At 45.6% G+C, this 17,521-nt stretch overlaps 1 protein-coding gene across 2 annotated transcripts in view; it reads right to left on the bottom strand.

Moving 5' to 3' along the window:
- The window catches only part of LOC106583495 (zinc finger protein 407), a 174,645-nt gene that overhangs the window by 147,629 nt on the left and 9,495 nt on the right, over positions 1-17,521 (bottom strand). For both annotated transcript variants that reach the window (XM_014167742.2, XM_014167750.2), the window contains exon 3: positions 10,885-10,999. In XM_014167742.2, the coding sequence (XP_014023217.2) occupies positions 10,885-10,999 (115 nt within the window). The remainder of the gene's footprint in view (positions 1-10,884; positions 11,000-17,521) is intronic.

Below are 17,521 nucleotides of genomic sequence, written 5' to 3'. Positions count from 1 at the left end.
AAAGTGAATTCAATGTGAAATCGATATACATTTGAACCATGTCATTGGATTTAAGTTGAAAAATTCCCAAAATGTATTTTTTGTTGTTGAAATGATGTGAAAACAACGATGCAACCAGTTTGTACCCAGTGGGGACTATTAGATGGCTAGTCAACAAAGCACCAGACCGGCTCACGATAACGACAGACTCACCGAACGTCGGTCTCTCCTCACAGACAACAAACTGACATTATGATTCCTGACAAGACAGTTCACCTTCCCCCAGTCAAATAAAAACACTGCAAGTGTACTTTCTGTGAGGGAGGATGAGTCGATTTAGTAAAACGGAGGTCCGTTCCCGAGTGTGACAGACGCGGGGCCAGAGTGTGTGTGACAGAGTGAGAGGGGATCAGACTCTGTCCCATCCTAACCAGGACTACTCTCAGACACAAAGCGCTCCACACACACACACGCGTCCCATCCACTCCTCTCTCCTGTCAGGATAGGGCCATCACAGAGCAGGTACATCAGCTCAATTATGATGACGGCAATGAGTGATTGCATTTAGTCTCTCACCCATTTTAATAAGTCTGGGCCATCACAGAGGGAGGGAGAGATGGAGGGAGAGAAGGAGAGAGAGAAAAGGAGAGAGAATGATGAAAGTCCAGGGAGAATAAGAGCACCTCCTCCCAGCTGCCCACTGCACTGAGGCTAGGAAACACTGTCACCACCGATAAATCCACGATAATCGAGAATTTCAATGAGCAATTCTCTACGGCTGGCCATGCCTTCCTCCTGGCTACCCCAACCCCGGCCAACAGCTCCGCACCCCCTGCAGCTACTTGCCCAAGCCTCCCTAGCTTCTCCTTCACCCAAATCCAGATAGCAGATGTTCTGAAAGAGCTGCAAAACCTGGACCCCGTACAAATCAGCGGGGCTAGACAATCTGGATCCTCTCTTTCTAAAATTATCCGCCGCCATTGTTGCAACCCCTATTACTAGTCTGTTCAACCTCTCTTTCATATCGTCCGAGATCCCTAAAGATTGGAAAGCTGTCCCGGTCATCCCTCTCTTTTAAGGGGGTGACACTCTAGACCCAAACTGTTACAGACCTATATCCATCCTGACCTGCCTTTCTAAAGACTTCGAAAGCAAAGTTAACAAACAGATCACTGACCATTTCGAATCCCACCCTATCTTCTCCACTGTGCAATCCGGTTTCCGAGCTGGTCACGGGTGCACCTCAGCCACGCTCAAGGTACTAAAAGCCATCATAACCACCATCGATAAAAGACAGTACTGTGCAGCCGTCGTCATCGACCTGGCCAAGGCTTTCGACTCTGTCAATCACCGCATTCTCATTGGCAGACTCAATTGCCTTGGTTTCTCAAATGACTGCCTCGCCTGGTTAACCAACTACTTCTCAGACAGAGTTCAGTGTGTCAACTCGGAGGGCCTGTTGTCCGGACCTCTGGCAGTCTCTGTGGGGGTACCACAGGGTTCAATTCTCGAGCTGACTCTTTTCTCTGTATTTATCAATGATGTCCCTCTTGCTGCGGGTGATTCCTTGATCCACCTCTACGCAGACGACACCATTCTGTATACATCTGGTCCTTCTTTGGACACTGTGTTAACAAACCTCCAAACAAACTTCAATGCCATACAACACTCCTTCCGTGGCCTCCAACTGCTCTTAAACGTTAGTAAAACGAAATGCATGCTCTTCAACCAATAGCTGCCCGCACCCGCCCACCCGACTAGCATCACTACTCTGGACGGTTCTGATTTAGAATACGTGGACAACTACAAATACCTAGGTGTCTGGCTAGACTGTAAACTCTCCTTCCAGACTCATATTAAGCATCTCCAATCCAAGATTAAATCTAGAATCGGCTTCCTATTTCGCAACAAAGCCTCCTTCACTCACACTGCCAAACATACCCTCGTAAAACTGACTATCCTACCGATCCTCGACTTCGGCGATGTCATTTACAAAATAGCCTCCAACACTCTACTCAGCAAACTGTATGCTATCTATCACAGTGCCATCCGTGTTGTCACCAAAGCCCCATGTACCACCCACCACTGCGACCTGTATGCTCTCGTCAGCTGGCCCTTGCTACATATTCATCACCAGACCCACTGGCTCCAGGTCATCTATAAGTCTTTGCTAGGTAAAGCTCCGCCTTATCTCAGTTCACTGGTCACCATAACACCCACCCGTAGCACTCGCTCCTCTAGGTATATCTCACTGGTCATCCCCAAAGCCAACACCTCCTTTGCCCGCCTTTCATTACAGTTCTCTGCTGCCAATGACTGGGAATGAATTGCAAAAATCGCTGAAGTTGGAGACATATCTCCCTCACTAACTTTAAGCATCAGCTATCTGAGCAGTTTACCGATCGCTGCAGCTGTACATAGCCCATCCAACTACCTACCTCATCCCCATATTGTTTTTATTTACTTTTATGCTCTTTTGCACAACAGTATTTCTACTTGCACATCATCATCTGCACATCTATCACTCCAGTGTTCATTTGCTAAATTGTAGTTACTTCGCTACTATGGCCAATTTATTGCCTTACCTTCTTACTCCATTTGCACACACTGTATATAGATTTTTCTATTGTGTTATTGTACTTTTGTTTATCCCATGTGTAACTCTGTGTTGGTTTTTGTTGCACTGCTTTGCTTTTTGTTGCACTGCCAGGCCGCAGTTGTGAATGAGAACTTGTTCTCAACTGGCCTACCTGGTTAAATAAAGGTGAAATAAATTGTAAAAATAATTTTAAAAAGAGAGCGCGAGAGGGAGAGAGAAGGTAAAGACATAGGGAGACAGTGAGAAGGAGAGAGAGAGAGATAGGGAGGAGAGGAAGAGACAGGCAATGGATGGGTGGCTCATCTCTAGCCAGCTAACAGCATCCCAGATGTCTCCTGGATGGTATCAAACATCTCCACAGTGAACTCGCCATGAAATAATCTATACCTACAGGAAGTCAATTAAAAAGTGTCAGGGGAGATTAAAAGCAGCATGACAAGCTTTTCACTGGGCCACTGGTTCACCTGGTGGCACCATGGTGTGTGTGTGGGTATATATGTGTGCGTGCGCATGGTGGGGGGACCAACCGCTCTCCGGCATCACTGAACCCCCTTTTAAAAGCCCCCTCATGCATATTTAAAAGGCCCTCAGCAGCCAGCAGCTACGACACAAGTTTGCAAACCAGCGTAATGTGCCTGCTTGTACTGAGAGGGGGGCTCGCTCCGGATATCAATTAACTCAAACGCTGTCACTCTGATTGCCCTCTCAATGGAGGGACATCCCATTCCCCTCTACACTTCAACTCAGCTTTGTGTCAACCCACACAGTGCCGTCCATCTCTCACACTTCCGCTCATCCTCCCCTCCTCTCTCTCTCTCCTACCGACTCTCACTCCCTCTATCTTTATCAACCCATCTCCTTCTTGCCCTCTTTCCCCTCACTCCCACCGCCCTCATTCTCCCCCCCCAATCCCTCTCTGTCTCTCCGTCTCTCAAGCAGCAGTAACTGAATGCACAAATTACTCTCCCCTCCACCTTTAACTCCCACTAAATCTTTCCCCTTTTCCACTTTGCTGAGCCGGGATATTTTATTCCTCCATCAAATATGCATCCCATTAATTAAGTTAAATTACTCCTGACTGCCAAATATCCCCTGCCCCAATGGGTGTCAACATAGAAATGCATGAATGTGAACCTGCAATGACACGGCCGCACACTTAAACATGAGTTACAGCCTTCCTCAGCTTCCATCCGCGGGCATATTACCAGACACTTCAGGAGTGCTGGAATTAAGCACTGTTCTCTCCTTCCCCTGCCGGCTTTTAATAAGTGCACAATGGATGACACACGCACTTTTGACAAAGAGAGGGACTGATATTTTAATTATACACTTTTTTCTCTCTCCGTTCTCTCTCCCTCTCTCTCGCTCGCTCTCTCTCTCTCCCTCCCTCCTCCTCATCTTTTAATTGCTGTTGTTAATCACTCATTAACTTCTCCCCCCCGTTGGTGTGCAACTCCAACATCTACCTACGACAGGATTAGCTCAATGGAATCAACTGCTTGGCTTTTATCTCTCGAACAAGGGATTTCTTCCTTTTTAAACTAGGAGATTTGATTCTGAGCCACAGCAGAGATGTTTGTTCTTCCTTTGCATTAACTGCATTTAAAATCTTTGATGGAGTTGCAATTAAACACGCCTTCGTTCAACTTACAGACATCCCCATAATGCCTAAGGGCATGTGTTATTGTGTGCCATTTGCTATCCCCTGATACCAACACACAAAGAGAGCAATGCACGGGTGATATCTATCTTACATTCTCTCTCTCTCTCTCTCACCCCAGACATCGCCATAGGAGGTGTTTTGTTGTGTATAAAACTACATCGAGACATCACGTCCACTCGTCTCTCCTGGTGAGATGGAGGTCCCTGTGTGTCGTGATTAGGAGTGACGTGTGCCAGACAGGCACCACGCGGGGGGGGATGACGACATACTCACAAGGGCATTGAGCCTTTGGGAACTAGCCAAGTCTCCCTTTCACTCAGAGTGAAGGCCAGAAGAGAACGACAATCATGAATTGTCTGGATATTTAAAGGATATCTTGAACTGACTTTTCCAAAATGTCTAAGTGAACCAATAAAGCATGGCATTTCAGAGGGGAGCATTTTGTGCTTACCGTACAACAAGGCTGCGATCAGACAAACCCCTTCCATAAATCTCTATCATAATCATAACCCATTAGAGATTTCTACGCAAGTGTTCATTGTACAACACGGTACAGTGTAGCAAGGCCAATTGACTCCAACAGGCCCATCCAAACTCAGCAACTGACAATGTAGCCTCTTTTGCTGATGTGATGACCAAGCCAGCCCTCCAGAGTGTATGTGCTGAGTTAGCTGCTTTAGCTAAAACACTGATCCTGCCATTTATCGCGTCTGGCTTTGTTTGTTTGTTTTTGTTTGATTAAAGGGGAATGTTTTGATTTTAAAGCCACTCAGCCCACATTTCGAGGCCACTAAAGAGCAAGCAGGACCTCGACCGTTAAGTGTCTGAGGATTTTACTAAGAGGTAGGCCTAATAGGATGGATAAGCTCAGAAAGAGAGGGTACGTTTGCTGGATACAAAAGAGATGCTCAGTTGGGCCCATTCAGCCAATACCAAAACATACTCACAAATATGAGTCTGACACAACGCTTTACACCTAAAGTTGTCACAAAGTGTAATTTGAAGTATACATCTAGTATTGGAAAAGATGCTCATTAAATTATTGAATATTTCCTCAATAACTGCATGCCTTATACCAGCATATAGGTCAGTGGAATATACTGTAGAATCTAACGCAAACTGACTGTGAAATATTTACAAACTGTGTTGCATATTGTATACGACTATTAAAGATACTGCCCAGTCGTGGCTTTAGTGTGTGTGTGTGTGTGTGTGTGTGTGTGTGTGTGTGTGTGTGTGTGTGTTTGTGTGTTTGTGTTCCTTTCTGCGAAAACATTAATTTTACAAACATCAGCCCAAGGCTACTAAACACATCCAATCTATTAGGGCATGCTTTATCATGTTATGGAGGGCTAACGGGCTGTAAAGCTGTCCCGGTCATAAAGAGCGATCGCGGCGCACACAGTGAAGTCAGAAACAGAACCCCGAGCTCGCCGAGCAGACGGACCCCTCCTCGTTATCATCCAAACAGCTCTGTCACATATTTAACCTTTCTAGACCAGCCTTTCTGCATTCTTTTCCAAATGACCTTTAGCGCTACTTATTTCATTTCCGGATAATGCCGCACTAAATAAAGTTAAGCGAATCAAAGCAAAATGTGTTTGTTTTGGTCGATAAGGATCGTGCACGCTAACTGACGTGATAGGGAAGATGGGTAGCAAAACAGTAAACAGTGATACTTCTTTTAATGTGGATAAATGCCATGTGTGTTTCTGATGGGAGGGAAGGAATTATGTCTCATATAAAAAAAGGACAACATGACCTAAAAAAGCACACAAAAAATCCTGAGTTTGGTATAGGCGAGGAGAAATGTCTATTCAATCAAGATACAAGCTCATTTAGAACTTTTTCAGAGCGGTTGCAAATGAATTATGCAAACATACCGCAACTCGTGGTTTCTGGCTTGTTGGGAGTAAATATTCAATGTTTACATCTGTTGTGTGATAATTAATTCAGTATTTTTGCATACCATTTCGCTCCGCGTGCACATGGGTGGGTGATCCTTTTCGTTCACATGAACCTATATAATTTACTAAGGCAATGAGCTTTCAAATGTCGTCTCTTCACATAAGTACAGAGCTATAGCCTGGGTGTTGTACTTTCAGACACAATTCAAAGCCTTAATAGTGAGAGAGACTGCTTCACACCAGAGTGGAAATCCGATGAAGTCGCTAATGCACATGATGATTAAGTGTAACTCAAATACCGACTGTGTTGTTCACCGACCTGACAGGCCGTAATTTCCTGTATTATATTCGCCGGTTTTAATTGCACGCCACCAACACCCCTCTGACACGTTATGAAGCGATGATGTACAATTATTTTGGGGGGCGGCGGAGAGATCAGGGGGGAGTGACATTGTAACCCTCCTCATCGGGATCCCAACCATTAACACCGAAAAATAGTCAGAGTTAAAACCAGATTCTGTTTGAGGATTAAAGAGTATCACGTCAGGGAGGAAGAGGGGTGGGAGTGGTGGTGCGGGGGGGGGACACACACAATGGAGGGGCTGAGTTAAGTGACGGCTTTCTCTGGATAAGCAAAGCGCTAAGATGCTCCTCTCCTGTCAAGGCCCGGACTCGCGCGCGCGCACACACACACACACACACACACACACACACACACACACACACACACACACACACACACACACACACACACACACACACACACACACACACACACACACACACACACACGCCTGGGCATTAAGACATATTACAGAGGATGAGCTGGGGAAGGGAGGGGAAGGCGGATCTGAACTGATGGGGCTATTCTGGGACCAGCAGAAGACACACTCACAGACGGGGAGACACAAAAGCCTGACACGAGCCAACCCTATCCTGTTCCATTCAAATCACATGACACCAACATGAAACGATGACTAAATATACTCACTCCAGACTCGGCTACTAAGTCAACAGAGGGAGAGGGGGGAAAAAGACCTCTCAGATACCGAAAAGACGAACAACTTTTTTGGAGCGATGAAGAGAGAAAGCGTTAAAGTTTAAACTAGAGCTAGTTGACAGATAGTTCCAACTACAGTGGCCGTCTGGCCGATATGATATCATAGAACCAGGTCCAATGGGAGGACCATCCAGGATGTTGTTAATACTTCCAACGACTTGGCCCCCAGATATTAAACCAATGCTTCACAGCGTTTAGACTCCTGATGCATAATTTAACACGTACAAACAGCACTGGCCAGCCACGGCATCTTTGGGGAGGGTGAGGCGAGAGCGGTGGGGCAATGGGGGGGAAGCGGTACGGGTAAGGGATGCTGAAATGCTGAAACCTGGGTCTTTTGGGAGGAGAGAACATGATGGAGGAGAGGAAGGGAGTGCTCATTAAATGGCCTAGGCCCACTGTGGACCGACACACACCACACACAGAGAAAAGACAAGAAACAGCCTTGTGTTTTAAAGGCTTTTTTTCCAATTAAATACAGTATGAGGAATCTTGCCGTACTGTATGTGCTAGGGAGGCAATTTGTGTTTTTCTGCTGTTTTGCAGGTTATGTTTTTATGGCCAGCTTCGGGCTACATCAATCAGTTAGGAGATGTCATTGCTGCAAGATTCAGTATTTTAATTCTTAAAAGTCTAAGCCAGTGTGGGGGGGGGGGCCTTTAGGTATCAAAAAATATATGTAATTATTTTTTTTTAAATATTGAATTTGGTCTTTACTACTACAGCCCATAGAAATGCATTGAATAACACTTTCATAAATGGCAAGTTGCAGCGGTCTAAGGCACTGTATCAGAGTGTTTGAGGCGTCACTACGGACCCGAGTTCGATCCCGGGCTGTGTCTCAGCCGGCCGTGACCGGGAGGCCCATGAGGCAGCGCACAATTGGCCCAACATCGTCCGGGTTAGTGGAAGGTTTGGCCGGCCGGGATGTCCTTGTACCATCGTGCTCTAGCGACTCCTTATGGCGGGCTAGGCGCAGTGCACGCTGACTTGGTCGCCAGTTGTACAGTGTTTCCTCCGACACATTGTTGCGGCTGGCATCCGGGTTAAGCGAGCAGTGTGTCAAGAAGCAGTGTCGTGTTTCGGGGGACGCATGACTCTTGACCTTCGCCTCTCCCGAGTCCGTACGGGAGTTGCAGCGATGGGACAAGACTAACTACCAATTGGATATCACAAAATTGGGGAGAAAGGGGGGTACAAAATAAATACAATTTTAAAAAGCTTGCTGTAAAAAGCAGAGGATATCAGCTAAGAGACGTGTCACTCTGAAGGACAAGAAAGACACAACGAAAGAGAGAGGAACCGAAACAGAAAAAAGACAGAGTAACTGTTAGCTAAAAGAAGGGAGAGAGAGAGAGAGAGAGAGAGTGTAAAGGCATGGTGTACACACAACACAGCCTACCTATACTGAACAGCCCTCTCACAGCCTTCTCACATTTGATTGGCAGCTGGGTCAGAGGTGCCTATCTGTCCTGGCCTTGATTTGCATTTGTTAATTAAATGCCACAACAATATGATCTTTAACTATGAACAACTTCCCAGAGTCCTCTGCGGAGACGAGCAGCCCTCCGCGGCTCTCGGCTCAGCTAAAGTGAGGTGGACAGTAGAGGGGCACCACATCCATTTGGGGGCGTCTCAATCGTTAGCGCACAGTGTCAAAAGCGGGTAATATTCGCAGCCACAGAGTTCACCGGGCGGGAGCACCAATCGATGGCGCAGGGAGAAAGACCACACACGTGTTTAGATTGAGTTAAACAACGCTGCTGCTCCTCCTCAACATTCTAACGAGAGCAGGATGAGCTCGCTCTGTGACAGCAATGGGAAATGAATGAACAGACTACTGGTTAACGTTACATTGGCTTGTCTCGCAAAGCAGGGAAGTCATGTAAAACCATAGAAATAGAATTACTGATAAATGTTCCAGTCAAATTGCCATGGTCTGAGGGGCTTTGTACGTTCCAGTAATTGTATCTCTGTGTGTAAAACCCCCCCATTTTGCTAAACGTATGAATTTCAATTTTGTAGTGCCAGAAACGTCGGTCGAGTGAACTTAAACGAACGCTTCAGCTATTGTAATCAAGATGATAAATCGTAATAACGAGAAACGATTTCATTAGATAAAGAGGGTTTTGTTTTCGCAAAATATCACCTCACCCAGTGTGTGTAACAGAATGCCTAATGGCAAGCCTACATTGTAATCTCACTTTCTAGGTCAGCCCAAACCCCAAAAAGGGAAATTGCATTAACTGAGACATGAACAACCATTAGCAACAGCTCTGCATTCAGACTAACCACCAATACGTAGGCCTATATTATCTCGTCTGAATACTTTAGGAAGAGAGAGTGTGGTTACTTTGGCCTTAATGAGGGTGTTTCTGGTCTGTTCTTTGTTTGCTGCTCTTTAGTCAAGAGGAAAGTTGCCCCAGTGATCAGTCAGTAGCGTACGCGCGCGCGCACACACACACACACACACACACACACACACACACACACACACACACACACACACACACACACACACACACACACACACACACACACACACACACACACACACACACACACACACACACACACACACACACACACACACACACACACACACACACACACACACACACACACACACACAGGGCCGATTTGTCACCAGTGTCTGGCTCAGGCAGGAGATAGCTCCTCCATCCGCATGATTTGTGAAACCAGAAGCTGTATTTAGTACACTCATTTACAGGCAGTCAGGCACATTGGAGAACTGCGTTCTCTCTCTCTCTCTGTGTCTGTGTGTGTGTGTGTGTGTGTGTGTGTGTGTGTGTGTGTGTGTGTGTGTGTGTGTGTGTCCATATTCTCTTGGTCAAAGCCCAAACACATTCATAGCACTTGGGGATAAGGCTTTAGCTGGAGGGCTTGTGAAACATGAGCCTTTTTCCCTCATTAGAGGTAGCTGTGTTTAACAAAATCTGTTTGCCTTTCTGTAAAACGTTTGTGAACGGCGGCGACAAATAAACAACGTTCATTCCACTCGACCGTGGCAGAAAGAAAAAAAACATAGCAACCGAACTAAACGGAACACGTTGAAACAAACCGTTTACACCGAAGCGTCGAGGGAGACGGAATAACTACACGTCTTCGTCTATGTATCGCATAGCCGCAGAGAACGTGGTACAAGCCGAGGATCCTGCTATTTAGTCCATTTCCAAGTGACACAGAAACACTCCTACGTGTCCATTTGAACACAGTAAGATGGTAGAAAGATCAAGCATAGGAACGAAACTGAACTGAACTGAACTTGGCCTAAATGCAGTGCTTCTGCGGCCGTAGGAAAGAGATGCAGAAGCATTTTACGTTGAGTTTATGGGCTTAGCCCTAAGCTGTTGCGCTATAATGTTGACTATGGTGAGATATGACAGATTATATTGAAACATCTCACAATAAGAGAAGAAATAATGGTTTGCCGAGCAAGAGGATCTTTTTCTTGTGATCCAATCTAAATGGCAAAAAATGTTTTAAAAACCCAATAAGACCGTGGCAACGTAAAAGGAAAACAAGCGTTTCTTTCTTAAGTTCAGATAGTACCTTGCCGTTTCGGACCTTTTTTCTTCCGTTTGGAACTTAACGAACACAACCCGGGCATCCCCAGTTAAAAAGGCAGTGACTAGTCTCTGACTGTGGTACTCACCCACAGATGTGGCACTTGTACTCTCTCATGCCCAGATGTCTCTTCACGTGGTTCCTGGCGTCACCCAGCTGGGCGGTGGCAAAGCTGCAGATTTTGCACTTGAACGGCTTCGATCCTGCAGAACAATAAACGAAGTCAATTTATCCTACTTTATGTATTGGAAAAAATACATAAATGATTATAAAACAGTATAATAAAGATAAAGGAGTGGTTGTAGACAGAGATGAGCTATAACGCCAGGGGGGGACATTCTTTAATAACATTCAAACAGAAAGATCTTTGCACAATTGCAGAGATGGTGACACTGTGAATGACGACGTGGTGAATTCTTGTTGTTAGTCAGGTTGTTGAAATCTGGAATATTGTTAACAGCTACTGTAATACTTTACTGCCCAAGATTGACTGTAAAACAACCAGACGGCCTGAGTCCAAGACATACATTAAAACTATGAAATAAGATGGTTGAGAGAATGCCAAAAAGTGTGCAAAGCTGTCATCAAGGCAAAGGGTGGCTACTTTGAAGAATCTAAAATCTAAAACATTTTTTTGGGTTACTACATGATTCCATATGTGCTATTTCATAGTTTTTATGTTTTCACTATTATTCCACAATGTAGAAAATAGTAAAAAATAAAGAAAAACCCTTGAATGAGTAGGTGTGTCCAAACTTTTGACTAATACTGTATAAAAAACATAAGCTCCTACAGTGAGAAAATATATATATTTTTTTCACCTTTATTTAACCAGGTAGGCTAGTTGAGAACAAGTTCTCATTTGCAACTGCGACCTGGCCAAGATAAAGCAAAGCAGTTCGACACATACAACAACACAGAGTTACACATGGAATAAACAAAACATACAGTCAATAATACAGTAGAAGAAAAGAAAACAAAAAGTCTATATACAGTGAGTGCAAATTAGGTAAGTTAAGGCAACAAATAGGCCATGGTGGCAAAGTAATTACAATATAGCAATTACACACTGGAATGGTAGATGTGCAGAAGATGAATGTGCAAGTAGAGATACTGGGGTGCAAAGGAGCAAGATAAATATATAAATACAGTATGGGGATGAGGTAGGTAGATAGATGGGCTGTTTACAGATGGGCTATGTACAGGTGCAGTGATCTGTGAGCTGCTCTGACAGCTGGTGCTTAAAGCTAGTGAGGGAGATATGAGTCTCCAGCTTTAGTGATTTTTGCAGTTTGTTCCAGTCATTGGCAGCAGAGAACTGGAAGGAAAGACGACCAAAGGAGGAATTGGCTTTGGGGGTGACCAGTGAGATATACCTGCTGGAGCGTGTGCTACGAGTGGGTGCTGCTATGGTGACCAGTGAGCTGAGATAAGGCGGGGCTTTACCTAGCAGAGACTTGTAGATAACCTGTAGCCAGTGGGTTTGGCGATGAGTATGAAGCGAGGGCCAACCAACGAGAGCGTACAGGTCGCAATGGTGGGTAGTGTATGGGGCTTTGGTGACAAAACGGATGGCACTGTGATAGACTGCATCCAGTTTGTTGAGTAGAGTGTTGGAGGCTATTTTATAGATGACATCACCGAAGTCGAGGATCAGTAGGATGGTCAGTTTTATGAGGGTATGTTTGGCAGCATGCGTGAAGGATGCTTTGTTGCGATATAGGAAGCCGATTCTAGATTTAATTTTGGATTGGAGATGCTTAATGTGAGTCTGAAAGGAGAGTTTACAGTCTAACCAAACACCCAGGTATTTGTAGTTGTCCACGTATTCTAAGTCAGAGCCGTTCAGAGTAGTGATGCTGGACAGGCGAGCAGGTGCGGGCAGTGATCGATTGAATAGCATGCATTTAGTTTTACTTGAGTTTAAGAGCAGTTGGAGGCCACGGAAGGAGAGTTGTATGGCATTGAAGCTTGTCTGGAGGTTAGTTAACACAGTGTCCAAAGAGGGGCCAGAAGTATACAGAATGGTGTCGTCTGCGTAGAGGTGGATCAGAAAATCACCAGCAGCAAGAGCAACATCATTGATGTATACAAAGAAGAGAGTCGGCCCGAGAATTGAACTTTGTGGCACACCCATAGAGACTGCCAGAGGTCCGGACAACAGGCCCTACGATTTGACACACTGAACTCTATCAAAGAAGTAGTTGGTAAACCAGGCGAGGCGATCATTTGAGAAACCAAGGCTGTCGAGTCTGCCAATAAGAATGTGGTGATTGACAGAGTCGAAAGCATTGGCCAGGTCGATGAATACGGCTGCACAGTAATGTCTCTTATTGATGGCGATTATGATGTCATTTAGGATGTTGAGCATGGCTGAGGTGCACCCATGACCAGCTCTGAAACTAGATTGCATAGCGGAGAAGGTACGGTGGGATTCGAAATGGTCGGTAATCTGTTTGTTAACTTGGCTTTTGAAGACCTTAGAAAGACAGGGTAGGATAGATATAGGTCTGTAGCAGTTTGGGTCTAGAGTGTCACCCCCTTTGAAGAGGGGGATGACTGTGGCAGCTTTCCAATCTTTGGGAAGCTCAGACGATACGAAAGACAGATTGAACAGGTTAGTAATAGGGGTTGCAACAATTTCGGCAGATAATTTTCGAAAGAGAGGGTCCAGATTGTCTAGCCCGGCTGATTTGTATGGGTCCAGATTTTGCAGCTCTTTCAGAACATCAGCTATCTGGATTTGGGTGAAGGTGAAATGGTGGGGGCATTGGCGGGTTGCTGTGGAGGGTGCCGGGCAGTTGACCGGGGTAGGGGTAGCCAGGTGGAAAGCGTGGCCAGCCGTAGAGAAATGCTTATTGAAATTCTCAATTATAGTGGATTTATCGGTGGTAACAGTGTTTCCTAGCCTCAGAGCAGTGGGCAGCTGTGAGGAGGTGCTCTTATTCTCCATGAACTTTACAGTGTCCCAGAACTTTTTTGAGTTAGTACTACAGGATGCAAATTTCTGTTTGAAAAAGCTAGCCTTAGCTTTTCTAACTACCAGTGTATATTTGTTCCTAACTTCCCTGAAAAGTTGCATATCACGGGGGCTATTTGATGCTAATGCAGAACGCCACAGGATGTTTTTGTGCTGGTCAAGGGCAGACAGGTCTGGAGTGAACCAAGGACTATATCTATTCCTAGTTCTATTTTTTTGAGTGGGGCATGCTTATTTAAGATGGTGAGGAAGGCACTTTTAAAGAATAGCCAGGCATCATCTACTGACGGGATGAGGTCAATGTCATTCCAGGATACACCGGCCAGGTCGATTAGAAAGGCCTGCTCGCAGAAGTGTTTTAGGGAGCGTTTGACAGTGATGAGGGGTGGTCGTTTGGTCACAGACCCATTACGGATGCAGGTAATGAGGCAGTGATCGCTGAGATCTTGATTGAAAACAGCAGAGGTGTATTTGGAGGGCGAGTTAGTTAGGATGACATCTATGAGGGTGCCCGTGTTTATGGATTTGGGGTTAAACCTGGTAGGTTCATTGATAATTTGTGTGAGATTGAGGGCATCTAGCTTAGATTGTAGGATGGCCGGGGTGTTAAGCATGTCCCAGTTTAGGTCACAGAGTAGCACGAGCTCAGAAGATAGATGGGGGGGCAATCGATTCACATATGGTATCGAGGGCACAGCTGGGGGCTGAGGGAGGTCTATAGCAAGCGGCAACAGTGAGAGACTTGTTTCTGGAAAGGTGAATTTTTGAAGTAGAAGCTCAAATTGTTTGGGTACAGACTTGAATAGTAATACAGAACTCTGCAGGCTATCTTTGCTGTAGATTGCAACTCCGACCCCTTTGGCAGTTCTATCTTGGCGGAAAATGTTATAGTTAGCGATGGAGATTTCAGGGTTTTTGGTGGTTTTCCTAAGCCAGGATTCAGACATGGCTAAGACATCCAGGTTGGCAGAGTGTGCTAAAACTGTGAGTAAAACAAACTTAGGGAGTAGGCTTCTAATGTTAACATGCATGAAACCAAGGCTTTTATGGTTACAGAAGTCAACAAATGAGAGCCCCTGGGGAGTGGGAGTGGAGCTAGGCACTGCAGGACCTGGATTAACCTCCACATCACCAGAGGAACAGAGGAGAAGTAGGATAAGGGTAAGGCTAAAGGCTATACCAACTGGCCGTCTAGCACGTTCGGAACAGAGAGTAAAAGGAGCAGGTTTCTGGGCACGATAGCATAGATTCAAGGCATAGTGTACAGACAAAGGTAAGGTAGGATGTGAGTACATTGGAGGTAAACCTAGGCATTGAGTAATGATGAGAGAGATATAGTCTCTAGATACGTTTAAACCAGGTGATGTCATCGCATATGTAGGAGGTGGAACAACATGGTTGGTTAAGGCATATTGAGCAGGGCTAGAGGCTCTACAGTGAAATAAGACAGTAATCACTAACCAGGACAGTAATGGACGAGGCATACTGATATTAGAGAGAGGCATGAGTAGCCAAGTGAACATATGGGTTCAGTGAGTGGTTGGGCTGACTGGGGACACGGCGATTCAGACAGTTAGCAGGCCGATGCTACAAGCTAACAGTTAATAGGCCGGGGCTAAACAAGCTAGCAGTTAGCAGACCGGGGCAAGCAAGCTAGCAGTTAGCAGACCGGTGCTAGCAAGTTAGCCTTTGGGGGACGTCGCGATGGGGGTAAGTCTGTTTTTGCCTCTTCGTGCGGTGACGTCGATAGACCAGTCGTGGAATTAGTAGGGTTCCAAGTAGCTCTAGGTAGCTAGTAGGCCGCGGTTAGCAGAATGGGCCTTCAGCGGACGTCGCGCCTGAGGGGCCTGTTGGAATCCTCGGGCAGATTATGTCGGTATTCCAGTCGTAGAGGATCGGCGGGGTTCCGTGCCCCGTACCGGCAGTAGAAGGGGTCTGGATATTGTAGCCCAGGAGTGGGCTTCGGTGGTAGCACAGGAGCCCTGGCCGGTTTAGCTTCAGGCTAATTGGTGCTTGCTTCGGGATGGAAATGCTAGCCAGGAGTAGTCACCCGGGATTGCGGTTAGCTAGTTGCGAAGATCCAGATGAAAATGTTCAGAGTTTGCGGTAGGAATCCGGGGATATGGGGAAAAAAATGAATAATAATAATAATAATAATAATAATAATAATAATAGGTCCATTATGCTCTGGTTTGAGTCACGTTGTTCGAACTGGCAAGAGCTTTCCGAGCTAAAGGTTAGCTGATGACCGCTAGCAATAGTTTGCTGACTGATAGCTGGTAGGTAGTTAGATGGCTAGCTTCAGTTGAGGGATTCCAGATCCGAAGTAAATAGAAATACTTTAGAAAAAAATAACAGATCCACGCCACATTGGGTGAGGCGAGTTGCAGGAGAGTATTTAGAAGTTGAGGTTTAGGAAAATATGTTAAAAAGATATGAGATTAAAAAAATGTAAAAAGATATATACAAGGGACACGACAGGACAAAGACGTCTGACTGCTACGCCATCTTGGATTATGGACTTTTCTCTCCTTCAATCTCCTCTCTATCTTTTTCCGTCACTCTCTCCATATCTCTCTTACCTACTCTTCCTTCTTTTGCTTCTGGATGCATAAATTGGATACCAAAGGTCAGGCAGAATACGTAAATCAATTTTGTGTGCACTCACTACCACGTTCCATCATTAAAAGCGCTAATCACTCTGCCTGGCTTTGCAGGGAGGTTTCCTTCTAATCATTGTCATTAATAAATGGGGAGGGTGGGGTGGCGCTGGCATTTGAGAGAGGGGCACAGTCTCTGCCCGCCATTTGTCATTTAAGAGCAGCAGAGCGAGAGAGGGGGCTGCTATGGATCGTCAGCGCCCATGATGGCTAGAAGGGACACCACACCCTAGGCTAATAGAACACACTGACTGGGGAAGGCCTATTCAATCAAACAAGCGCTGCAGCATGCCGCGAATAGTACTGTAGCATTGTAAATATGCCCCAAAATAACAATCCAATGCTGTTTCAGTTTGACTAGTGATAACATTTATGCATAAGTCAATTCATGATTGCAACAACAGTGCTATTTTTCCTAAATGAATTGAACCCCAGCCATTGTTATTTCTTTGTGTAGATACAATATACACAAGATGTGTATGCAACTACAAGTAAGGGCCATTCATGTGGATGGTGCCGCACAGACTAGTGCCAGGTCCCATGCAGACAGACTAGGGCCAGGTCCCATGCAGACAGACTAGGGCCAGGTCCCATGCAGACAGACTAGGGCCAGGTCCCATGCAGACAGACTAGGGCCAGGTCCCATGCAGACAGACTAGGGCCAGGTCCCATGCAGACAGACTAGAGCAGCAGTTCTCCAGTATGACAAACCAATCTGACTGGGAACCTCCTATAAAATAATCGCTATGCATTTTTTTTTTTTTACAATCCGCTCTCTCAGTGAATATCCCAAGACGCATTGCAATATTTATTTCAGGGGGAGCCGCTGATTTGATTAAGCACTTTGTGTAGATTACTAATTCGTTCATACACGGTTCACTTGCCGCGAGCTGGAAGTACGACACGTTGAATTTTAAGCTTGTAACGAAGATTGAAAGGCAAGCGCGTGCTAACAAGGCCTGCAAACAGACGAGGGAGGGGCGTTAACACATGAGCGCCGGTGAATCGGGCCTCTTCATTTAGCCTCGACACACACACCCCTATGATGCGCACCCAAAACAAACATACAAATACACACACAGACA

The sequence above is a fragment of the Salmo salar genome, chromosome ssa02, assembly GCF_905237065.1.
Source record: "Salmo salar chromosome ssa02, Ssal_v3.1, whole genome shotgun sequence".
NCBI classification, from domain to species: Eukaryota; Metazoa; Chordata; class Actinopteri; order Salmoniformes; family Salmonidae; genus Salmo; species Salmo salar.
The sequence above is the reverse complement of the archived record's forward strand: the minus strand, read 5'-3'. Positions and strand labels throughout refer to the sequence as shown.